Source organism: Rattus norvegicus, chromosome 18 (genome assembly GCF_021556685.1).
Source record: "Rattus norvegicus strain SHRSP/BbbUtx chromosome 18, alternate assembly SHRSP_T2T, whole genome shotgun sequence".
Lineage (NCBI taxonomy): Eukaryota > Metazoa > Chordata > Mammalia > Rodentia > Muridae > Rattus > Rattus norvegicus.
In genome coordinates, this window is record NC_141551.1 from 27,617,714 (window position 1) to 27,643,386 (window position 25,673).

The window sequence follows — 25,673 nt, forward strand, 5'->3', positions numbered from 1 at the left end:
GAGACAGCAATGGTGACACCTGCAGCAAATGCCTCTTCTCCCTTCTAACCCTTTGTCTGGGGCTGTAGACCCCAAACATTTCTGCATGCCTGTGTGCACACATGGTTACAGGGATGCCTGCTGGCTGGCTCCCTCATCTCTCTCACTGCCTCAGCCACCTCAAGATGGAATGGGGAGGGGGCCAGATGGGAGACAGGCAAGAGCCCTCTGGTCCCCCTCTCACAATCCCAAAGGTTCCCCAGAACATCCAGCTCATGCTGGAGATCAGCAGGTAGTAGAGTAGGGAGGCCAGGAAGTAGGGTGCCAGGGCCTCCATGCATTTTGATGTCATGTGGACAACACAAAAGGCAGATATAAATATTATGCAAAATAAAAATTTCCTATTCTAGTCAACAGCTCTGAAGTGTTCTGAAATGGGCTGCAGGAGGTCCAGAAGCAAGGGGAGATGTGGATGTGTGCAGAGGCATCATGGACACTTTGTGGAGAGGCTTTCACATCCAGGTGGCACCCACTGCTATAGCTCCAGGCTCTGCTCCTGGAATGTAGGTGAATTGCCTGTCCTTGATTCTGCTCTGCAAGTAGAGAGGGCAATGGGCTCATCCATCTCCAGAGTCTGAGGACCTTTCCGAGACATTTAATGATGTGTGAAGCAGATTGCAAATCTGCAGACTAGCTAAATTCTTCTGTCCTGGCCTCTGCCAGACCCAGGTTTGGTTCCCAGCGCCACCACGTAATCATTGTGTCCTCCGGCAAGCAAGTCACCATGTTGCGTCTGGAAGCTTCTGTTTGTTTGTTCATACATTAAGAACAATAATTGAACAAAGCTATTGTAGAGTGTTTGTAAGGACTCACTCTGTGACATATGGAGTGTGGGGTGAACCAGGGCACATGCCTGGCCCTGAGTAAAGGTGCCACATACTCCCTTCCTCAAAGTACTAAGGATTGATGCCAGGGTCTGTCTTCCACATGCTAAGCAAGGGCTCTACCATCACATATATTATAATAAAGATAAATATATATGTAAATATATATGTTAAAGATTATTTAATTTATGTATGTGGGTATTCTGTTGCTGTCTTCAGACACACCAGAAGAGGGCATCGGATCTCATTACAGATGGTTGTGAGCCACCATGTGGATGCTGGGAACTGAACTCAGGACCTCTGGAAGAGCAGTCAATGCCCAGCAACCACATAGTGGCTCACATCCATCTGTAATGGGAACCGATGCCCTCTTCTGGTGTGTCTGAAGACAGCTATAGTCTCATATACATAAATAAAATCCTTAAAAAAAAAACCAAATTGACTAATTCTTATGTCATGTGTATGAGTGTTTTGCCTGCATGTATGCATGTGTACCACATGTGCCTCTCATGCTCTTGAACATCAGAGGAGAGCAGCAGACACTCTGGAACTGGAGTTACAGGCCATTGTAGCCCCAGGGGGCTGATGGGAACTGAGCACAGGTTATCGCAGGAACAGCAAGTGTTCTCAGTCATTGAGCCAGCTCTGCAGCCCTGTTTATTTTCAATGATGAGAATCAAACCTAAGGAAGGCCTCATATCACATATGCTAAGCAAGCATTTTACCTCTGAGCTATTAAGTCTGTAAATATCAATTATAACTGTAGTATACTTCCCCTAGGGTACATGTGCACCGTGCATGTGTGCCTGTACACACACACACACACACACACACACACACACACACACACACACACACACACCATTCTGCTTTCTTCCCTTGATCTTATCCTTCTGGGAGCTCAAAGAGGACAAAATGTCACACCCAACACTGGTGGCTGTTGAATTCCAGGCTTCTGCCCAAGAGTGGGTTGGGCCTGGGGCCACTGTCTCTATTCTCTTAGCTTGGCCTGAAAGAACACCACTCCTCTCTTTTGGGGAGGGGGAATAAGGAAGGGCTCCTTCAGAGATAATCCAGGGATTCTCTCTCAGAATAGTATCATGCATGAGGATCCCAGCAGACAGTTTATAATAGAGCACGCTATGTAGACTGGCCTTGCAAAGATGAAGGCAATGTTAATAGGAAAAGGAGTTAAGGACTTTCTGTTTCCAAGCAAGTGAAAAAATTGTCTCAGTATCATGGAGGGGTCAGGTAGTGCACGAGGAAAATTCTGGTGCAGAGGCAGGTCTGTAGGGATGGGTGGGACAACGCTTACAGGACAAGCTAAATTTTATGAGCATCTTGAGATTTTTGCTGTGTTTTTGTTTTCTAGGATAAGATCTTATGTAGCCCAGGTTGACCTTAAACTTCCAAGGTAGCTAAGGATGGCCTTGAACTCCTGATCCTTGTGTCCCAGCCTCCAGAGTTGTCCAGAGTATATCCGTAAATGATGCTCCATGTATGCTAGCTACTTTATGATCAGTTGTTACATCATTATTATTACTTCTATTATCGTATGTGTGTGGGTGTTTTGCCTTCATGTATGTCCATGCACCAAGAAAATGACTGATGTCTGAGGCCAGAAGAGGGTATCAGATCCCTTGGAAATGGAATTACAGATGGTTGTGAGCTGCCAGCTGACAATCAAACCTGAGTCCTCTGGAAACGTAGTTAGTGTTCTCAGCCATCCCTCCAACCATCTCTCCAGCCCTAAGAGCATCTTCTTGTCTGTAGCAGTATTCCCCAGGTTGAAACTTTCCATCCTACAAGGAAATTCATTAAGAGAGGAAGTAAGCAACTCAAAGTAGCTCAGGAAGTTACTGGAACCGATCAGATTCACTTGGCTCCCCTTCTCTCCAAGAATATATAAACAGTAAAACTTGCTTATTGTCACTCTCAGAGAAGACCAGCCACCTGGAAGAAATAGAAACACGCCCATCTTCGAAGAAGAGGTTCAGACCAACTAAGTAACCAGGAAAGAACACTCTCCAACCTCTTTAGCTGCTAATGGTTTTTTTTTGTTGTTGTTGTTGTTGTTGTTAATGATTTTCTTTGTTTGTTTTTCAAGACAGGGTTTGAGCCTCAAACTCAGAGGTTTGCCTGCCCCCGCCTCTAGAGTGTTGGGATTCAAGGTGTGTGCTACCACCCACTAAATTGCCTATGGGTTATAGTATGTGCTCCAAGTACCACACCTTCATAATGTCTTCCCATGCTGGAGAGGTCTTTGGTGATCTAGCTGTCTTTTAAGTCATTTCCAGTCCCAGTAAAACTAATTGTTTCAACAAATTGGACTGCTGTGGTATCCATACTTTGGTCTGTCTTTGGTCCTGTGTGGGGTGAGAAGGGGTGTGTGTGTGTGTGTGTCTGTGTGTGTCTGTTGCTGAGTCTCCTCAGGCAAAGGCTTACTAAACACTTTGAGTGTTGAGTCATATTTATTGTACCCAACAGTGACACTCTTAACGGCCATTCATTTCTTGTCTTTTCCTCTAAGGCAGGGTCTTAAGTAGCTCTGACTGGCTTTGTAGCTGAGGATGACCGTGAACTTGATCCTCCTGTCTCTAGTTCCTGTGTGCTGGGATTAAAGAGTGCTGGGAGTGTGCGTCTCCATCTTGTTTGTACAGGTCTCTGTGCATCCTAGGCAAGCATTCTATTAACTGAACAACGTGCCAGACCTCCCTTTCTTTTTAAACCCTTAAGGAAACTGATTAAGATGCTAGCTCAGTCACATACCAGGAACAGAATCGTAGTACAGCTGTATCCTCAACCTCTAATCTAAGAAGCGTCTCCATCTTCCCCAGGGCCAGCCTACATTCTGTCTCGTTCAGTTTACCTTACCTTGAATCCAACTCACCTGTCAAATTACCACAGAGCCAGCGACCTCTTGCCTTCCTCCTCAGGCCTCTCTATTCCCATCATCTCCTCTCTGCCAAAAAACGTCATTTACCCCCCACCCCCATGAGTATAGGTACCAGGAGGACCTTTTAAAAATTGAAGTCAGTGCTAGGTGTGGTGGCACAGGCTTTTAATTCCAGGATTCTGGGGCTGGGGATTTAGCTCAGTGGTAGAGCGCTTACCTAGGAAGCGCAAGGCCCTGGGTTCGGTCCCCAGCTCCGAAAAAAAAGAACCAAAAAAAAAAAAAAAAAAAATTCCAGGATTCTGGGGGCAGAAGGAGGAGGACCTCTGAATTTAAGATCTGTCAGGAACCCACTTCAGGCCTATGGCCATACTCATAAAGGCTTTCCCCTACCTTCCGCAAGGCCAGTTCTTTTCCAGCTTTGGTGCCGTTGCCCTAAATGAGCCTCCAACCAGAATGCTACACCTCTCCTTTGCTAGACTGGCTTTTTCCTGATCTTTCAGGCCTGAGGTCGGATGCCACGTCCTCTGAGAGGGCTTTCCAGATTACAACAGCAGTGTGTATTCTGCCCGAAGTCAGTGTACACGGCTTACGTTATGGTCGTCTTGGCTCTTCAGCGATTGTGTTCAACGTTATTTGATTATGGTGTCTTGCTGAGCTAGAATGTAAGTTTTGTGAAGCTGGTACAAGACTGTTGTCCCCATGGAGTTTAGACAGTGTCAGGCCTTTAGTGGGTACTCAATAAACACGAGATGGTGTGTGCTTGGTGTGTGATGTGGATCAAGAAATCCCAACTGCAGCCGGGAGGTGGTGGCGCACACCTTTAAAACCAGAAGTCAGGAGGCAGAAGCAGGTAGATCTCTGTGAGTTGGAGGCTAGCCTGATCTACAGAGTGAGTCCTAAAACAGCCAAGGCTACACAAAGAAACTCTGTCTCGAAGAAAAACCCAACCAACCAACCAAAAAGTCCCAACCACTTCTATACGTCTATGCCTCGGTTTCCTTTTGTTGTTGGCCTTCGACTCATTCGCCCAGCCACACAGAGAACGTCTACATGAGATCAGAGATGGCAAAATGTTCCTTCCGGGGGAGAGAGGGCACAATGCCCAACTGGAGATGAGGTCAGTTGAGGAGGCAAGAGGAGCAGCAAAAATCATCTTGGCCAGAGCACTGACCTGGCCCGACCCAGGATCCCACATCGGTCGGGAAGAGAGTGCAACCCTGCCTCGGGTGGGAAGCTTCTCCCAGCGGGGCCTCCTCTCCCCTCTCCTCCCCCGGGAGGCAGGTGGAGCTGCGTCCTCATCTTTGTTCCCATCTGGAGCGCGTTTGGCGCGGCGTGGCGGGGGCGGGGCTGCGCCCCCGCGGTGCCCAGAGAGACGGGCCCGCCCGCTTATCTGATCTGCAGCTAATTGAAACTCCCTGCTCGCGAAGGTCAGCTCGGTCCCCTGACAGCTGCCGAGCCGAGCCAGGCCGGATGGAAAACCCGGGCTGTGCAGGGCCGACGGGGCGCAGGGGGAGGGGTTGTGGGGGGGCTGCCTCTGCGGCAAAGTAGACAAAGGCGGTCCCTCCCTCTTCGTGCGCGCTGCTGGGGGTCGCCAGAGGTAGCGGCCTTCGCCCTCACCCTGCAGGGCGCTCCAGCCAGAGTCACATGGCCTAGGGCTTCAGAGGAGGGGGCGCCCTTAATCCCTACGCTCCGGCCCAGCCGGCTCCCACGCCGGGGCCCGTCTGGGGTCTCTGGGAGAGTCACCCCCAACTTCCTGCCCCCACCCCGCCTCCACGCCCCGGCTCTGAGACTTCCTGCCTCCCCGGCTGCGGGCAGCTTAAACTGTGGGAAGCTGGTGGGGCCGGGGTGACCCGGTCCCCTCCCCCTGTGCGCTCGACGGGGCGCAGGGGTCCGGGAGGAAGTGTGCGCGGTGGGGGGCACCGCCCGGCTCCCGGCCGTCATCCGGTGGGGCAGGTGCGGCCTCAGTCCTGCAACGGAGGGCAGGCCGGCCTGTTGCAATTGGTGCTGGAGCGAGTGGGCGGGAAAAGACGCCACGGGGGGCACGTTTCCAGGGTTCCGGGTGCGGATGTGGCGAGCGTCCACGGCTTGGCCCGGCTCCCCACGCCCCAGGCAGGCCAGGACTCTATGCTGCCCGCATGGGTCCCCTCACCTGCCGCTTAGGCGCCTAGGCAAGGGGTGTTGGAGAGCTCTCAGAATTCCCTCTTAGCCTCTAAACTGAGAGCGCTCTCCTAATCAGAACCTTTCAGAACCTTTGCCTTAGTTTTTCCAGCCTGTTTAAAAAAATAAAATAAGATAAAATAAACTGACTCCAACCACAGATTTTTCGGGACCACTTGGCAAACACTGTGCTAAGCAATTAAACGCACTTCGAAAGTATTTAAAACCTTCCAAGTCCATTTTGCTGATGAGCAAGCTGAGGCACACAAAGGCTGGGACCCTAAATCAGCTAGGCTCTGACGCCAGAACTGGCCTTTTTAGGTACCGGAGGTCTCTTTTTGGCAGGGCCTGCGGAGTTGTGCACCAAATATAGGTCGATTCCCCAGGGCAACCATTAAGTGCGGAGAGCCCCTCGGCAAGAGAGGCACATGTTTCCTAGCTTGGTTATAGGCACGTGTTACATGGCGCAGTCCCGCGTGCCAAAGCGGGGAGTGGGCGGCAGGGGGGTGGGACACAGCATAGCTGAGCGCACTGGCGCCCAGGTGCGACATTCCCAGTTGGGACTCGGTAGAGTCCTGTGGAGGGGCCTGAGCTCTAGGCAGGGCGGAGCGGGGGCGGAGAGCTCCGAGCTGAGTCCACGCGGGCCACGGCGCCTGGGAGGCCGCAATCCCGGCGCCTGCAGCCGGCGAGGCGCGGGGTGACGCGCGGGGGCCCAGCTACCGTGACCTCCTCCGCGGTTGCCATGGTGACCGTGCACTATAAATAAAAAAAAAAAAAAAGAGGAGGAATTTCAAACCCGTTTTCTACGGAGCTTGGCGGGAGGGGTGGGGGAGGTCTCTTTGAATCGAGTTTCCCATTTCACCTTCCCAGGCGGCAGGAGCGCTTCCCCCGCAGCCCAGCCGGGAAATTGCCGCCCCTCACGCCGCGTGGCGCCCCCGGAGGAAGCTAATTAGCGCAGCCCGGGGAGCTGGAGACAGGGGACCTGGCCCCCAGGGCCCGCCTTTTGTGGGGAGGGGAAAGCGCCTACAAATTGCCCCCCTTCCATCTCTCTAAGGCGCGCGCTCAGCCCAGAGCGGGCCGGGGCACAGGGCGCAGGCGGGAGGTCGCATCTGCAGCTTTGGCGCAATGAATCAGGCACGGCCGCCGCCGCCGAGCGCGTCTGGCATCCGGAGTCTCCGGGGATCGAAAATAATTTGGGCAAAGCGGTGGGAGGTGTGTGCGCGCGCGTTCCGAGGGGAGGGCGGGGAAGCAGGCCGGGCGGGGTGTGCGGGGCGGGGGGAGGTGCCATCCGACAGCCCCGCTGTGGTGAGAACGGAGTTGACACTTCTTTCCTTTCCACTTACTGCGGCAAGTACCGTGAGGAAGCTTAACCCTGTCGCTGCTTGGAGCATGAGACGCAATGCAAGCGCCCTCCTGAGGGCACTGAGGCTGGGGGTCAGGTGTGCAGAGCCCTTTGGCTTGGGTCACTGCGGCCTGCTAGGTCAGCTCCCAGTCTTCCCCGGCTGGCACTCCCACCTGGACATTCCTCAATGCTTTTCTCTATGCTTAATTTTTCTTTTTCTTTCCCAGATTCAGTTAATGTCAACACTGTCACCTCAGTTTTTCCACTTTTCCAAGGTGGTTTAGGGGACAGCTTTCTTGTCAGGAACCTTCGTTTGAGGACACTCTGCCTTGGGCTTTTGGTGGTTAAGATACTGCAATCAGAACCAACTCTACCAGTCTCCCTCCAGCACTCTGGTGTCCCTCATCGACATGGCCGGGCTCCTGTTTTGCCTCCGATGGCAGTACTGTCACCACTGCTGCATTAAGCACGCTCTGCAGGAGCTTGGTTTGGAACAAGAAGCTGGCACCCAGCCCTGCCAAGCTGCTTGCTTCAAGCCTGGCCGAGGTCAGCCTTTGTCTTCACACCTCCTTGTGGGTCAGCCTGCCACTGTCCACTCTGAAAACTGTTCAGGTTGCTTCTACTCAAGCTCAAGGGAGTAAGTCTTTTCATACCCTAGTGCCTGTTTGGCTCAGCGAGATGGAAGCACAGGTGGGAAACACTCGTCTTTTCCTTCCTGTCCCTATTCTAATTGGGAGTAGGTCAGAAGCTCATAGGTCATTTTTGGTTTAGGACTGCCTATTTAACGGTACCCAAATCTCAGAGCACCTTCTGCTCTAAGACCCCAAGTCCCAGGTGGGGGTGTAGACCCGCCTTCAAGGCAGGTAGATTTCTGAGCTCAAGGCCACCCTGGTTTATAGAGTAGGTTCCAGGACAGCCAGGGGTTACACCAAGAAACCCTGTCACCCCCCACCCCCTGCCCCAAGACTCCCAGGCCCACCACACATCAGGAGGGCTCTGGGACTGTTTCTACATTTCCTGAGCTCCCACCTTGAGAGTGGTCCTCAAACCACTGGGCTTCTCAGCCTGCGGGTATGGGTTGGCCCTTGGGTGTTCCTAGTGCTCACCCTGAGAGGCATGCTGTGAATACTCAGGAGGTCAAAGGTTACTGGACAAATCAGACAACTGAGCAGACAGACTGTTCAGGATTTCTCCTTAAGCTAAGGACTCAGTGGTTAAAAACATGGCCTCAGGAGGCCAGAGATACGGAAGAAGGATGGCCAAGGAGTGTGGGGCTTTTTGGCCTCTGAGGCTTTGGTCAAGCTGATCCCATGAAAACTGAGGCGGGCCTAACTAAAATTCCCTTCCCTGTTGACACACAACAAAAAACATGGAGGCCAAAGCTGATGAAGTCTACACCTGAGTTCCAGGTGGATCAAATGCAGTTGTTCTTCCTCATGTGAGGAAGACATGATGAGCTCATCTCCACCATCCACCTGGCTGTCGGCTACTTGGTGTCATTGCTCAAGAACTGGCAGGATGTCTAGGCTTTGTACCCCAGGGGCAAGCCTTAGCACCCCTGTTAGGACATCCTATTAAATCCTAGTGCTACCAAAGACAAAAGGGTATGTGTGTGCCCTCAGGGTCGGTGATAGATGGCTTAGTGTGAAAAATGCTTGTTGGACAAGAATGAGGGCCTCAGGTTGGATCCCAGCATACACTTAAAGAGGCAGACTTAGGCCAAGTTTGGTGGCTCTTGTGAACTTTTAACCCCCAAACTCAGAAGCCTGGGGCATATTCTGTAAATTCAAGACCAATCTGGTCTAAAGAGTGAGCTCTAGGCCAGCCAGGGCTACACAGTGAGACTATGCGTCAAGGAAAGGGCGGGGGGTGGGGGGAGGCTTGGTAGAGAGCTATGAGCTATAGTGGAAGACACTGGACATGGTCAGTGTGTGTGTGTGTGTGCGCGCGCGCGCATGCATTCGTGTGCACAAGAGAGTGATGGGTCTGCATAGATGTATCAGTGGTTAAGAACACATTTTACTCTTCCAGCAGACCCAGGTTTGGTCATTTGTGGGTTTTTTCATTTGTTTGTTACCTGGTGTGCTTTTTTTTTTTTTTTTTTTTTTTACACCTGGTGTGCTTTTAAAGTGTGGTGGTGTAGCTCAGTTAGAGAACTTGCAGAGCAGCATCCAATAAAGCCGTGGGTTCAAACCCCAGCAGCACAATAGATGGGGCTTGGTGACACACAGCTTTATGTGGAGGGTAAAGACATAAGAATCTATAGTTCCGTGTCACCTTTGGCTACATAACAAGTCTGAGGCCAGTTTGGAATACTGGGATATATAGGGGTTGGGGGTGGAGTTCTGGATGTGGGCAGAACAAGCCTAAATCCTTGCTTGGCTACTAATTAGCTGCAAGATGGAGGGCATGTGACCTAAACTATCTCTGCCTCGATTTTCTCTGTTGAAAAATATAAATGACATCAATGGTCACTAACCTCATGGAAAGAAAGAATTCATGTTTTTTTTTTTTTTTTTTGGTTTTTTTTTTTTGGTTCTTTTTTTTTTTTTTTTTTTCCGGAGCTGGGGACCGAACCCAGGGCCTTGCGCTTCCTAGGTAAGCGCTCTACCACTGAGCTAAATCCCCAGCCCCAGAATTCATGGTTTTAGTGGGGGCAGAGCATGGAGAGCTAGAAAACTTGGTCTTTGTCTGGCCAATTCGAGTGTTATCATTGTATTGTTTACAGAACTAGAACTCAGGTTCATGCTCCAGACTCTGGCTCCCCAAGCCTGTCTCTTTAGGTCTTGCCAGTCCAAGGCACAGTGTGGAGAAGGGGAAAGCCAGTCCCCTAGGAGCAGCCTGGTGTCCACACCCCAAATCTTAGTTCCCTATTTTTCACCGTTGGGTTGATTATTGCCCCTCATAACTCTGGCTTGGAGCTGCAAGGCCCTGGTCTACTGGCCTGGTTAGCTCCTCAGGGCTTTCCCTACCGAGACCCGGCCACCTCTGCTGCTTTGTCGAGCATAAGGCTTCCTGGTAGAAGGAAAGAGGCCCCGGCCGCTTATTTCTTTGCTCCCAGACTGAAAGTTCAGAAAAGACTGTGTTGATGGCAAGCATATAGGACAAGGACACCCAAATGGGACAATCTGCTGGAGACGAGATTTCTGCTGTCCTCCCTTGGAAGAGCATCTTGCAGTTTGCTGGGTTCAGACTTAGGACTAGGTGTGGCTATCTGAGTATGGGGACCACTGATTTCCGAAATGTCACTCAGGGAATATAGTCAGAATGCAGGAGGGTTTTTCCTAAAACCATGGCTTTTACTGGTGAGGTACATGGAGATGGAGCTGTGGGGCACAAGTATGTTCAAGTTGTATTTGGAAAAGGTGGCAGTCTAACTGAGTCTCATGGTGGTCTAACTGAGTCTCATGGCTGTCTCAAACGACCTCTCAGCTCCTGCTCGGGCAGCAGAAGGCTCCAGCTAAGCTCTGGCTCCTACACAATTACCCATGTGTAGTCGTGTTTACCCAGGCTCATGGAGACCCATACGTTCTCATATTCCAACATACAAGTCAGGTTAAAACTTGCTATAACACACTTCTATACACGTTCTTGTGAAGAGTACACAGAAGTACACGATGTAGATACTCAGTTGCACCCATCTACATACATCAAAGATGCCTCATGTAACTATATGCATGTTAATACTATGTACATACACACACACACACACACACACACACACACACACACACACACGTACAGATAAGCAGACATCCCTTTATCGGCATATATATATATATATATATATATACACACATACATATACATACACACATATATATGCATATATGTATGTGTGTGTGTGTATATATATATATATATATATATATATATATATATATATATATGTGTATAATGTCGACTGTCTTCCATGAGGTAGGATCATCCTTGTTTATTGTCAGAGAGAACAGAGGTTTGAGCCAGGTATGGTGGCACTCAGCAGAGGCAGCAGACAGTTCCTGTTTAGGCCTATGTGAACTGAGGGTGGGAGAAACTTGGATGATGGTGGTAGCAATGTGATGGTGCTGACAGTGCTGATGAAGATGCAGACATTTCCTAAGCGTTTTCTGGGCCTGCTGTACAGCAGTGAATGCAGATTTTTCTGTGGGAGATGTATGGGTGTGGGGCACACCAGTGATCTGCACCCTTTGGCTTTTTGAGAAAGGTCTTACCGTGTACCCAAGTTGCTCTAAGTTAGAAGGAATCCTCCTGCATCAGCCACCCAAGTGCTGATATTACAAGCAGGCATGCACCATTATGTAGGTTGCCCCGTTACCCATTTTAAGACAGAGTTTCAGTATGTTGCCCAGGATGACCTTGAACTCCTGGGATTAAATCACCTTCATAAATTCCCTAGTGCTTGGGGAAACTCTTCAGACAGGGTCACACTGTGTGCTGGGATTAGAAGGCATGTGCCACCAAAATTGGACAAAACACATTTTTCAACCGATTAGTTTAATTCTAAGAATTCTGCAGAAACAATTACTGGCTAGGCTTGTTATTATTTTAAGATTTATTTAAGCTAGGCATGATAGGACTCTTTAGCACTTTGGAGACAGAGGCAGGCAGATCTCTGTGAACTTAAGACCATCCTGGTCTGTATACATAGTGAGTGCCAGGCCGGACAAGGCTGTAGAGTGCCATTCTATTTCAAAAAAATTTAATTTTTACTTATGTATTTGTGTCGTGCTGTGTGTATGTGAACATGAGAGTGAGCCCAAAGAGGTCAAGAAAGTGTGTCAGATCCCCTGGAGCTGGAGTGACAGTGTGAGTCCAGTATGGGTGTGGGGAATTGAACTCTGATCTTCTGCAGGAGCAGCAAGCTCTCTTAGCCACAGAATCCCTCCAGCCCTGTTGTTTTTGACATAAGAGTCTTGAGGTGTAGCCCCGAACTCACTATGTAACTTGGCTTCAAATTCATTCCCATCCCCTCCGGCCCCGTCTCTGAGACACATATACACAGAGACAAACAGACAAACACATACTCTCTTCTTGAGACTATATCTTAGTATGTAGCTGTTTGCTATGTAATTTATTAGGGATGAGAAATGTCTTTTACCAGGAAGGCAAAACAGTCGGGCATGGTAGTACATGCACTCAGAGAAGCAGAGGCCAGCGCAGTCTACCTAGAAAGTTCTAGGATAGATAGGGCTACATGGCAAGACCCTGTTCATTTTCTTATTTTGGAGAGGTTTTTGATGTTGTTGTTTGTTTTTGTTTTGTTTTCCAGGCAGGGTTTCACTCTGTAGCATGTGCCCCTTCCACTAATAATTAATTAATTAATTAAAAATGTTAAAATAACTGACAGTGCAGACCTTTAATTCCAGCACTTGGGAAGCAGAAGTAGATGAATATGTGAGTTCAAGGCCAGCCTGGTCTACATAGACCAGCCACCGCTGTATATTGAGATTCTGACATTTTAAAAACTGAAGTTCAAGTCCAGCCACCACTCCGGCATGTTCTAGCTGAGAAAGTCTGATGACCTCAGTTTGATCCTGAAACCTTAAAGATGAGAGGAAGAAAGCAAGCAGTGGTGGCTCATGCCTTTAATCCCAGCACAGGAAGCAGAGGTGGGTGGATCTCTGAGTTCAAGGCCTGCCTGGTTTACAAAGCATGTTTCAGGACAGCCAGGGCTACATAGCAAAACCTTGTCTTGGGGGGTGGGGTGGGTGGGGAGGTGAAAAATAGCAAGGTATGGTTGTATACACCTTCAATTTTAATTCCAGTGCGTGCAAAGCAGAGGCAGGCAGACTTCTGGGAGTTCAAGGACAGTCTGATCTACATAGGGAGACACTTTCTCAAAAGAAAAGCAATGCGGGGGTGGGGGGGAAGATTGGGGATTTAGCTCAGTGGTAGAGCACTTGCCTAGCAAGCGCAAGGCCCTGGGTTCGGTCCCCAGCTCTGGGAAAGAAAAAAAAAAGCAATAGGGGCTGGAGAGATGGCTCAGTGATTAAGAGCACTGATTGCTCGTGCAGAGGTCCTGAGTTCAATTCCCAGCAACCACATGGCTCACAACCATCTGTAATGAGATCTGATGCCCTCTTTTGGTGTGCCTGAAGACAGCTACAGTGTATATATATATATATATATATATATATATATATATATATATATATATATATATATATATATAAAACAATAAATAAATCTTTAAAAAACCAGAGGGCTGGTGAGAGGGACGACCCAGTGGTTGCGAACCCTGGCTGCCCCAGCAGGTTCAGTTATCAGCCTGCACAAGGTAGCTCATAACCATCTGTATCTCCAGTTCTAGGAGATCTGCACTCTCTTTTCATCCCAAAGGGTACTAGGCGTGTGCTTGGTGCACATCCATACACACAGGCAATGTTCATACACATAAAGTAAAACATATATTTTTAAAGAAAAAAATACAAATAAATCTAAGAACTAAGATTTTTTAGTAGGTCACTCATGAAGGTACACACCGTTAATTCCCACACTTGGGAGGGAAAGATAGGAGGAAATTTCTATTTATTTGTTTTCAAGACGGGGACTCCCTGTAGCTCTAGCTGTTCAGGAACTCTCTCTGTAGACCATGCTGGCCTTGAACCCTAAAATACACCTGCCTCTGCCCCCTGAGTCCTGGGATGAAAAGTGTGTGCCACCACCACCTGCTGTTTGGTGGGTTCCTAAGAGTTTAAACCCAGTCTGTTTTACATAGTGAGTTCCAGGCTAAGTAGTGAGACCTTGTTTAAAATATATTAATTAACTGATTAAAACAGTTATAATTATGTGTATACGGGGGTGGCATGTATGTGTATGTATGTGGCCTCAGAGGCCAGAAGAGAATGTCGAATCCCCCAATCTGGAGTTGCAGGCAGTTGTGAGCAGCCTGATGTAGGTCCTGGGAACTGATCTTAAGTTCTCTGCAACATCAGTAGTGGTCTTGATCCCTGAGCTGTCATCTGCAGTCCCTAAAAATAAGTCAAGTAAGCAAACAACAAAACCCCACCTAAACTAACCAAAAAAAAGTGTGTGTGGGAAATAGTTCCTTAGGCCAGCCGAGGGGGAAAGCAGCCACCCTGGGGACCCTAAGGGCACTAGATGTGGCAGGGTGGAGCTATGGCTGAAGGGGCTCTCCTTCAGGGCAATGCAGCCCCAAATAAAGACTAAACTCAACCCTGAGACATGGCACCAAATGATCCAGCATTCCAGGCCTTCACTTTCCAAGACTGTCACATCTGTCAGGTTCACCTCCCCCTCCACCCCAAGGGGAGAAGGGTTATTATTTTTCAGATAGAGAAACTGAGTCAATGTTTAGGTGGCTGGTGTTTTTGGCCTGGCTGGTTTGAGGGCTCTTGGGACAGGACCTCAAAACTCTGGGACAGTGTTGTGCCCGACGACAGTCTTTGTGAGGTTTTTGGATGATGCTGTAGTGTAGAGGCTTAGTCCGGGCTGGGGCAGCCCCAGAGGTGCAGGGAGAGAGCGATGACCCCCTAAAGGTCTGTACTGGAGAAGACTGCTGGCGCCTCCCCTTCAGGTCCCCCTGCAGTCGGCTCTGATGAGTCAGCCGGGATGAAGTCACCGGCTTCCTCGAAGCCTGCGCCCCCTGACCTGGAAGGCGCCTGCCAGGGGCACCAGTCGAGCCTGAGGAAGGCTGGGCAGCTGTCCAGGTCACTCTGTCACAGTTGATTTAGGGGGACTGGAGGTGTCCAGGGCCATCAGAAGCAGCTGCATGTGTGGGATCTCAAGGTCCGTGAGTCATGCTCTTCAAGAGGCTGCAATAACTTCTTGGGGAGGGGCTATCAAAATCAGTTCACGCCAAAGGAAATTAATTTCCACCTCTCTGTGACGGGTGTCAGGAAGTCAGAGGCAGGGGAGTGACAGCACTGTAGAGAGATCTTGGGAGCGGGGATCCTGTGTACTGACCACAGTGTCACTGGTCCTTGGGCAGTGAGCCTAAAGTTAGAAGCCCTGATCATTCTGCTGAAGGGGTACTCGAATTTCAAAGACATGGGTTAAACCTGGTGGTACAAACCTATAATCCCAGCATTATAATCCCCAGGGTGAGTCATGACAACTTGATAGACATTAGCCCGGGCTGAAGAGCAAATTGCAGGCCAGAGAGACCTGTTTCAAAGTACATCAAAACCCAAACAAAAGTTGTTTCCTAGTGTTGGGGGACAGAACCCCAGATCTTGCTTTTTGTTAATTCTTTCTTGTCATTCCCTTCTCTCTATTTCTACAAGTACGTGCGTGCGTGCGTGCGTGCGAGTGTGTGTGTGTGTAGGAAAAGGAAATACCCAATCTGGAAGAGACCCAGAAGAGAAATAAACTAGGGTGACACACCCAGCTTCTCCAGTGAGGGCCACAAGGATCCCCTGAGGAGGAACAGGGGCAAGATGACAGGAATTTCTGGAGGACAGTTCTTCAGTTATGAAACACGTTTTTTTTTTTTTTTTTTTTTAAATCTAGCCGCAGCAGGGTTCAGTTGCCTGGGAAGGAGGAGAGTGTCTGTTTTGGATAGCAGCCCACAGATGTGAAGACTGGAGACTTTGGGCAGGACCGTTAGGAGGCTGGCTGCCACCTTCAACCACCAGGGCCTCTCAGCCTGGGGCCTGGATAGGTGGCACGATGGGATTGCAGGCTGGGATAAATGGCTCGACCTCCTGTAATATCTGTGTTATTAGGAGGAGACCAGTAATTCCACACACATTTTTGTTGTTGTTGTTGTTGTTGTTGTTAGCGACAATTGTGGGTTGTCCATAAGACAAAATGTACAACAAGAGGAACACTCATAAAATTCTTGGGTGGGACAGCCCTGGGAACTGTTTTCTTTACTTTCCTTTTTTAAATTCAAGGTCTCCTGTAGCCTAGGGTGGCTGGCCTCCAGCTCACTGTACAGAGGATCTAAGCCATGACATTGTTGTTTTTTATTTGGTTTTTCAGAACAGGGTTTTCCCACATAGCCCTAGCTCTCCTAGAACTCTCTCTGTAGACCAGGTTGGCCTTGAACTCAAGACATTCTTCACCTGCCTTTGCCTCCCCAAGTACTGGGATTAAAGGTGTGTACCACCAATGTCCGATGTAAGCCAGGTAAGGAATCACTCCACCAAATAAACTACTTACATTCTGTCTGTTTTGTTTCGTTTTGTTTTTCAGGATACTCTGTCCTAGAAATGAAGATCATTCTGCCTCAGCCTGGAATTTCAGGCAAGCACCTCCAAGCTCACTTTAGTAACCCATTTTTAAAAATGCAAGCAGCTGGGGTTGGAGATTTAGCTCAGCGGTAGAGCGCTTGCCTAGCGAGCGCAAGGCCCTGGGTTCGGTCCCCAGCCCCGAAAAAAAAGAAAAAAAAATGCAAGCAGCTGGAGTAGTACAACTGGAGTAGTACAAACAGGGTCCCAGAGTTCCCTTCCAGACAGAAGCTGCCTGAGTAGAACCTTTGGTGCTGTCCCTGCCAGTCACACCCACTACACCTGCACACACATACCTATCTCCCTGCCATTGGGTGAGGACCCCTGCTTCTTTCCTTTCATTCCCCTTCACTAGGGGACAGTTCTGAGTACATTAGCATAAAGATAAGCTGACTCTGGAGAGACAGAGTCCTCAGAAGGTCCTAGGGTCCTGCGATCTGCATCCTCAACCATCCTTTTTGTTGTTGTTTTGGTTTGTTTTGCCTTAATTCTCTTTGGCATTTGTGTATTATTGTTGGGGTTGGGGGAGGGGCACGCATGTGCCTCAGCACACCCATGGAGGTCAGGTGAGTTGCTTTTTCCTTTCTACCACATGAGTCCCATGAATCCAACACAGGTGGTCAGGCTCGGCAGCAAGTCTTTACAGCCTTCTCAGTGATCCTTATTTATTTTATTTCTTTGACGCTTGGTCCTGTGTATGTAGTGGCTTTACAGATGCTCATGCCTTTACCTCCCAAGTGCTGAGATTACAGGTCCATGGTGACACCACATCCGGCTCACTGAACCTTTGATGTACTCTCCTAGCCAAGAGTGAGGGCCCCTGAGACTGGAGTGTGTCATACTAGAACTATTAGTTCCCAGCGGTTCTGTGAGACTGACTTTTCTTAAGAAGTGCAAAGACAGCCAATGGAAGGCAGGGGCATGGTTAGGTCTTCTTTGTGGACCACAGCTAGAGGCCATGGAATTTGTAATGGAAGGGGTCTGTCCAAAAGCCTATTTTTAAGTGTGAGGGCAGTCTGGCCCCCTGGCTGCAGGTGCCAACAAACCCATCAAACCTGTCTCTACTGGTTGGGGTCTGATCTGTGGTTTGGAAGCAGTGGGCAGAAGCCAGAGAAACTAACCCATAGGTCAGAAAATTGGCTATAAGGAGAAAAAAGGGGGGGTCTTAGAAAGCCCTATTACTTTGGTTCATGGTTCCTGGAGATTCTGAGAGACCTTTACCAGGAATGACACAGTTGTTGGGCTTCCATAACCCTTCCCTCCCAGCTTCCCTAGCCACAGGTACACAGAGACAATAGAAACTCTGCAACAAGTGTAGAGAGGCGGGAACTCCCTGAGCCTTTCTGGGCAGTCCTTGCCTCCTCTCCAGGGCAGCGGTGACTGGTGACTGTCAGCCTTGGTGACTCTCATTCAACCCTGAGGTATTATGATCCCATCCATCCCTTTGACCTGAGATGTGCCTGAATCCTTAACCACATCTCCAGGGGGTGTCTGGAGTCCCTTCTTGGTGGCCAAGCACACATATAAAGAAGCCATTTGCTTGCTGAGGGCCAGGAAGACTTTCCAAGGGAGATGTCTTTAGACGAGGGCAAGAGGACCAACAGGCAAGAGGAACTCCCTAAGCAGCTGGGCAAAAGGGAAAGTGAGCCTATCTTAGAGAAAGCATGGTCTAGGGCTCTTCTGTGCCTGGGAGCCCGCCTTTGGCAGGTTTCATTAACAGATTAGGGTGTCGCCCACCAACCCTTCAAACACATCTGGCCCTGGCCTAAGAGATTAAGGTCCAGTCTTGCTCCAGGTCCAGCCTTGGAGCTAGGGATAGGGGTGCCAGTTGCCCAGGTTCCTCCCTCCCACTCCAGAGATGGGAGTGTTTGGCAAAGCAACAAGGCAGCCTTTGTGTCCTTCTGTGGGTCCAGGCACGTCTGGCCCAGCCTAGGCGGCTGCTGGTTTCAGTGCCCTGTGATCCCAGGCAGGAGGGGCTGGGTGGTGCATGCATGGTGTTTGCCCCCTGTGTTCCCAATATGGCTGTCTTTTGTCCCTTGCTTTCCATCAGGGCTCTGCAGGTGGTAAAGCCTGTGCTAGGGACTCGGCCAGTAACAGAGGGTGAATGTTGACCCAGGCTGAAGGTGGAAACTTTGGCACTTGTCAGGCTTCTATGTCCTAAGTAACACAGCCAGTGCTCAAGGCCTATTCCAGGGAGAGCCTGTGTGTGAATTTGGGTGAATATGTGATTCTGGGTGTGAGGGGTCTGGCCTGAGGCACATGAACAGCTCCTAGCCTGCTCAGAACAGAGCACCGCTGTCTTGATTACGCCAACAACAAGGCCTCTTTCTCAGTGCATAATGTCCCCTCTGTATTGTCTGCTGCACGGCCTTGGTGACGATAATTTTTAGGCCCAAGTCCTTCTCATGGGTGGGGGAGGGGAGTTTTCAGCTCCATGTGTGGGGAAGTCTGGCTTTTGTTTGGGGCCATCCCCAGATACTTGCATCCTCATGGGGGCAGCAGAGGGAAGCAGGGACGCCTAGGACCCTTTGCCAGGAGCCCCCATCTGAAAGTCTGTGACCCTCTCCTGCTTCACTTCCTCCTTTTGAACCCTGCCCACCCAGACTTCTGGGCTCTGGGGACCTCTTTAAAGAAACAGTCTAGTTGCCCTTTTTTGGCCACTGTTGACTTCATACATTCTCTATGTTCACTCCTGGGTTTTCCTTCATGGATGCACTGAAGTGTTGGCGTCAACTTCTTTTTTTTTTTTCCTTCTTTTTTTTTTTTTTTTTCAGAGCTGGGGACCGAACCCAGGGCCTTGCTCTACCTCTGAGCTAAATCCCCAACCCCTGGCGTCAACTTCTTAGTCCTTCCCTCCCTCCTTCCCTCCCTGCCTCCTTCCTCCCTCCCTCCCTCCCTTCCTTCCTTCCTCCCTCCCTCCCTCCCTCCCTCCCTCCCTCCCTTCCTTCCTTTGTTTTTTGGTTATTTGAGACAGGGTTTCTCTGTATAACACTAAATACCCTGGAACTCACTGCGTAGACCAGGCTGGCTTCAGAGACCCTGCCTTCTGAGTGATGGGATTAAAGACGTGCTACCCAGCTACTTCTTCATTCTTTTTTTTTTTTTTAAAATTTTATTTTATTGTATATGAGTACACTGTAGCTGCCTTCAGACACACCAGAAGAGGGCATCAGATCTCATTACAGATGGTTATGAGCCACCATGTGGTTGCTGGGATTTGAACTCAGGACCTCAGGAAGAGTAGTCGGTGCTCTTAACCACTGAGCCATCTCTCCAGCCCTACTTCTTCATTCTTAATATTCTTTTAGGTGCTTAAGAATGCCGAGAATCACTTTTCCGGTGGCGGCACGGTGCAGTGAGGAGCTCGTGTTCATACTTGTAGCCATGCCGTCCAAGGGTCCGCTGCAGTTCATGCAAATCTTCAGATGCAAGAAGACAGCCACAGGTGTGGCCCACTGCAAGCCAGGAAATGGGCTCATCAAGGTGAATGGACGTCCTCTGGAGATGACAGAGCCGCGCACGCTGCAGTGCAAGTTACTGGAGCCTGTTTTGCTTCTGGGCAAGGAACGATTTGCTGGTGTGGATATCCGGGTCCGTGTGAAGGGTGGTGATCATGTGGCCCAAATTTATGCTATCCGGCTGTCCATCTCAAAAGCCCTGGTGGCTTATTAACAAAAATATGTGGATGAAGCCTCTAAGAAGGAAATCAAAGATAGTCTCATCCAGTACGATCAGACCCTGCTTGTAGCTGACCCCTGTCGTTGCGAATCCAAAAAAATGTGGCCGTCCCAGTGCCTGTGCCCGATACCAGAAATCCTACTGATAAGCCAGTCTCAAGGATCAGGGTTTACCTTTGGAATAAACATCCTAGGACTTTAAAAAACAAATGCTGAGAGGCTGGAGAGATGGCTCAGTGGTTAAGAGCACTGGCTGTTCTTCCAAAGGTCCTGAGTTCAATTCCCAGCAACCACATGGTGGCTCACAACCATCTGTAATGGGATCTGATGCCCTCTTCTGGTGTGTCTGAAGACAGCGACAGTGTACTCATATACATAAAAAAATAAATCTTAAAAAAAAAAAACAAATGCTGAGAACCCCCAACGAGTCTGTGTTTGGTGGGGCTCTATCCATCAGCATCTGCCATGTTAGACTGGCAGTGCAGCTCATTTAGTGATATAGGTTACACTGAGATTGTGCAAGGCTCTGGATTTGATCCCCACAGAAGGACATGTGTTCTTGCTCATATACACTTGAATACTTACGCTCACACACATAATTCACATTAGATATTAAAAGAAAAATTTAACAACACATATTTGTTTATTTAATAATATTTGTAGGGCTGGGTGTGGTGGCGCTTGAGAGGTAGAAGTAGGTGGATGGATCTCTGTGAGTTCAAGGCCAGCCTGATCTACTGGTCTACACAGTAATCAGGGCAGTCAGGCTGTGTAGAGAGATCCTGTCTCAAAACAGCAACAACACAGGAGGCTATGGAATGTGATAGTCCACCCTTGTAAAAGCAGCTCTCAGGACTCTGAGTCTAGAGGACCACAGCAGCTAAAGGGTAACGTGGGCTACAGAGAGAGTTCAAAGCTGATCTGGGGCTACTTAGAAAACCCCAACTCAACCTAAATTTAATTTAAACTTCATTAGAGCTGGGGTTGTGGCTCAGTGATACAACACTTGGCTAGCTTTCATAAAACTCTGCATTTGATCCCTGATACTGTAAAAACAAAACAAAATAAAACAAGAACCACCTAGTAAATACAAAGGAAAGTTCCATCACATGCTGTCATAGACAATACCTCGTTTGGTTTTTGTTGTTGTTGTTTTGTTGAGACAGGGTTTCTCTGTGTAGCCCTGGCTGTCCTGAAACTCTCTCTGTAAACCAGGCTGGCCTTGAACTCAAAGATCTGCCTGCCTCTGTTTCCCAAGTGCTGGAATTAAATGGGTCCCCTGCCACTGCCCAGCTGATGATATCATTTTTTTAAAAATGAGAGTTAACTTTATTTTTCTAGAACAAAACACAAATTGTAAGAAGAATAGACCTTTTAGGTTTGGGGAGATTCCATTTGTTTATGACTTGATGTAGCAGACTGGGTTATTAGACTCCCTTCTGCTTTTATGTTCATTCTGTTGTATGTGCATGTGACAATACACACATGCACATTTGATTATCATTCTTGAAGTGTATATGTGGCAAAACTCTTGCCTCACACAGATTTACAGTTGCTGTCCACAGCAGCTGACTATGATTTGTCTTGTGCTCAAGCAGAAGCGTGATTTCCTAGCTATAGATGCTTCCTGCAATTTGTGATGTTTGGATTTCTGGGAACATTTCAGACAGTATATAATGTCAAGGTCCCAAGAGGAGTCTGTTGGTGGTTGTTGGTCATTTAGGGAGGTCAAAGAAGAAACAAAAGAAAAGAAATCAGATTCAGATACTTTCCTGATTCCTCTCTCCCCTCTAACCTTGTCTCTCTCCTATCTAGTGTTAAGAGGTGAAGGCAGAGGGTTGGGGATTTAGCTCAGCGGTAGAGCGCTTGCCTAGAGAATGCAAGGCCGGGTTGGGGATTTAGCTCAGTGGTAGAGTGCTTGCCTAGCAAGCGCAAGGCCCTGGGTTCGGTCCCCAGCTCCTAAAAAAGAAAAGACAAAAAAAAAAAAAAAAAAAGAGGTGAAGCCAGAGGGGGAAAGGGTGGGAAAAGAAGAGCCCACAAAGCAGCAAGGATGTGCTAGGAGTTGTACCAAATGTGAATCTCAATAAAGGGAAAAAATGGGAAATCTGATTTTAAATGCCATAAAGGAAATGGCAGGTGACAAAGGAATGGATTCTTTGTTGTTTTTTTTTTAAGATTTATTTTATTTATGAGTACACTGTAGCTGTCTTCAGACAGATCAGAAGAGGGCATCTGATTCCCATTACAGATGGGTGTGAGCCACCATATGGTTGCTGGGAATTGAACTCAGGACCTCTGGAAGAACAGTCAGTGCTCTTAACCACTGAGCCATCCATCTTTCCAGCCCAGATTCTTTTTTTCAAGATGCCAGCAAACAATGTGCCATTACCTCTGGAATATATCTCTCTTTACTCCTAGAGGGGATTTTGTGTTTTCCCTTTTTCTTCTTCATATATTCTGTTTCAAAAAGTTTGGAAGAATGGCCTAGCAGTTGGTAAAATTGTGTGTGAAAATGGAGGGGTCGGGCTGGAGAGATGGCTTAGTGGTTAAGAGCGCTGACTGCTCTTCCAGAGGTCCTGAGTTCAAGTCCCAGCAACCACATGGTGGCTCACAACCATCTGTAATGAGATCTGATGCCCTCTTCTGGTGTGTCTGAAGACAGCTACAGTGTACTTATATATATAATAAATAAATAAATCTTAAAAAAAAAAAAAGAAAATGGAGGGGTCTAAGCAACACGAAATGCCTGAAATGGGAAAACTGAAGGGGTCACTCTGATCTTTCTTTTCTCAAGGGGTTGCAGAGTTGGCTGTGAAACTGAAGATATTGTGAGTGGAGGTGGAAACACTTGGGAAGCAAGGAGCACTGGAAAAGAGAGAATGAAAAGGCCCAGTCCCAGTGACTGAGCAAGAGAGCGGGAGTTTCCCACAGGAGGGAAGAAAGAAATAAACTGTGCTAGAGGGAGGTCAGGTCAGAAAAAAGTTAAAAAAAAAAAAAGTAGGAGGACAATGTAATGAAAACTCCCCATTGAGAAAGAAAGGGTTAATCTGGAACCAATCACACCACCAGGGGTAGAGGAGCAGCAGCCTGGGGTTGCAAGATCACCATCAGCTTTCCCAGTAGTCATACAGAATATGGCTACTAATGGTGGGGAACAAGGTTATGAGATAGAATAGCATCCTATAGAAATGATAGATCTAAGGCATTTTAAAGATCCATGATTTCATATGGGATGCACTCGCTTTAAGTGAAACAAATTTTAAAGAACTGGGCTACTCAAACCAGGATTATTCTCCAAGATGAGAAGGTATTGGTAACAGTTTTACTAGAGGCCAGTCCACAGTTGCAAAGATTAACATGGTGGATGGAAGAAGCCATCAAATTGAACAGTGAAATAGAGCAAGCGGAATAAATATAGTAAAAGATCAGTTGCTAGATGAAGGGCAGTAGAACACTGATAGAGAAGAACAGATTTGATATGATGATGCTACAATAGAACAATGTAGCTTAGTGACTTTAAGAGCTTGGGACAAGCTGAGGATCATGGGGAAAGGCCCACTTTGTTTACAAAGATTATACAAGGCTCTGGAGAAGTCTTTTTTTTTTTTTTAAACAAAGATTAGTTACAGCCGTGAACAAAGTCATATTGGACCCTCATGAAAGGCACTGCTGATAGAGACCTTGGCATTTGAAAATGGTTATTAACTATTAAATATGGTAGCAGCACTGATGGGTGAATAGATAACAGATACTACCAATATTGGTTCTAACGTGTGTCAAGCTAATATAACAGGTCACACTATAGTTAGAGGTCTTTGACATCAAAATGTCTGGTGCTTCGGTTGTGGGAAATATAGTCATTTGTGAAGAGACTATCACCAAGCTGCTAAGGGTCTCAGATCTCAAAATGCCCATAGCTTTAATTGTGGGAAATATGATAATTTGCAACAAAATTGTGAACAAGACATCTCTAAGGGCGATGGTTGTTCTAAATATAAACCAGAAGGAAGGCCTAGGTTTCCAGGGGTGTGCAGGTGATGTGGGATATGGCCAGGGTTGCCACTGGACTAATGAGTGTAGGTACAAAAGAGATATTCAAGGTTACTTCTTACTGTTGGGAAACAGCCTTGGTGACCTAGTTCAGGGCTCCACAGCAAAAATTGTGAGCCATTTCTGCCAAGGAGTAACATGCAGACTGAAAACCCTCCACTTGGCATTGGAGAGTTAATGCACACTACTACAGGCTGTGCGGCTCTAGATGTGGCCACAGGTAAGCATCTTACTCTATCCCTCAAAATTCAATGCTATCACACAGCTACTGGAGTTTATGGTCCTTTGTCCTCAGGGACACTAGGGATGGTCCTGGGAAGGAATGCATTGACTTCCCAAGGATTCAAGAAATTAAAGTTATGGCCTTTGTAAAAAGAGAGATGCAATTAATGGAGCTGATGGGATTGCTCATCGGCTACTGTTTCCCTACATCGAAGGCAAAGCCTCTCCTGTGGAAACAATAGGAGGGTTTGGAAGTACTGGAAAGCGTGTGTTCTGGAAACAGTTGTGAATGGTCAGAGGCCAAAATTAAAATAGAAAGTAAGTGGTATTGACATAGAAAATCAGGTGGACACAGAGGCTGATGTAACCATCATTTCACCAAACAAACTGGGATTAGGGATGACCACTTCAAAAGGTTTATGCCTGATTTCTAGGAATTGGAAAGTTATCTCAGCTAAAACAAAGTGTGCAATGGGTTAAATGTGTGGGACTGGAAGGTATAATAGGAAAGTTAGGGCCTCATGTGGCTGACATACCCATAATTTATGGGGAAGGGATCTTCTACAACAGTGGGGTACTCATTAATATTCCTGCAATCCCAGAGATAGTCCATGATGCAATAGGGGGTAAAGTGGTAGGTGCTCCTGGGAAAGTATTGATATACGTCATCAACTACAACCCAGGCTGTGCCGATTGTCCAAACACGGGACAAGCAGTTGCAGAAAAATCTAATCACATCTTAAAGGAATGGCTTATAAAACAAAGAGAAAACAAAACAAAACAAAACAAAAACTGAGATAAAATCAGTAGTGTTCTGCTAACTTCAAACTTTCTGAGTGTTAGTGAGAAAGGAACAGCAGCAGCTGAGAGACACTGGGTTATAGAAAAACTGTGGAGTTAAGCCAGCCTGTATAGGATAAGGATGTGTTAACGTCAGAATGGAAGCCAGAGAAAGTTTTGTGTTGGAGACATGAATTTGTTTATGTTTCCACAGAAAATGAAAAGCTATGGACACCGTTGAAACTGGTAAAGATTAGAATTGAGGAGAAGAGGTCTATTGAAAACCTTCACCACTGACCCAAAAAGCACTTATTTCATTGAAAATTTGCTGCTCCACACAGCACAATTAATGGCTTAAAACAGAAGTGGGGAAATGTGGTGATATTTTTGAAAATTCTGGGATTTTGTTTTCTTTGAAAAACACAGAAATATTGTAAGAATGTGGTTTTGTTTTACTCCCAGGTGTGGGATGTGGGGCTATGGATTGTC

The 25,673-nt window shown here is 47.9% G+C and overlaps 1 protein-coding gene across 4 annotated transcripts in view; it reads left to right on the forward strand.

Annotated features, from left to right (window-relative positions):
- Positions 1–20,766, forward strand: part of Rps16-ps2 (ribosomal protein S16, pseudogene 2) — a 40,574-nt gene extending 19,808 nt beyond the window's left edge. The window contains exons 1-4 of one of the 4 annotated variants that reach the window (XR_015642863.1): positions 6,970–7,128; positions 7,486–7,804; positions 16,421–16,471; positions 19,764–20,766. Coding sequence is in view for 2 of the 4 variants with exons in the window: in XM_087593669.1 (XP_087449795.1) it covers positions 7,669–7,895; positions 16,421–16,471; positions 19,764–20,127 (642 nt within the window). In the remaining 2 variants the exon portion in view is untranslated. Of the gene's footprint in view, positions 1–4,642; positions 4,877–6,969; positions 7,129–7,485; positions 7,896–16,420; positions 16,472–19,763 lie in introns of those variants that run through there. The other 3 variants (XM_087593669.1, XM_087593670.1, XR_015642864.1) reach the window with 3 other exon arrangements.
- Positions 20,767–25,673: the final 4,907 nt, after the last annotated feature.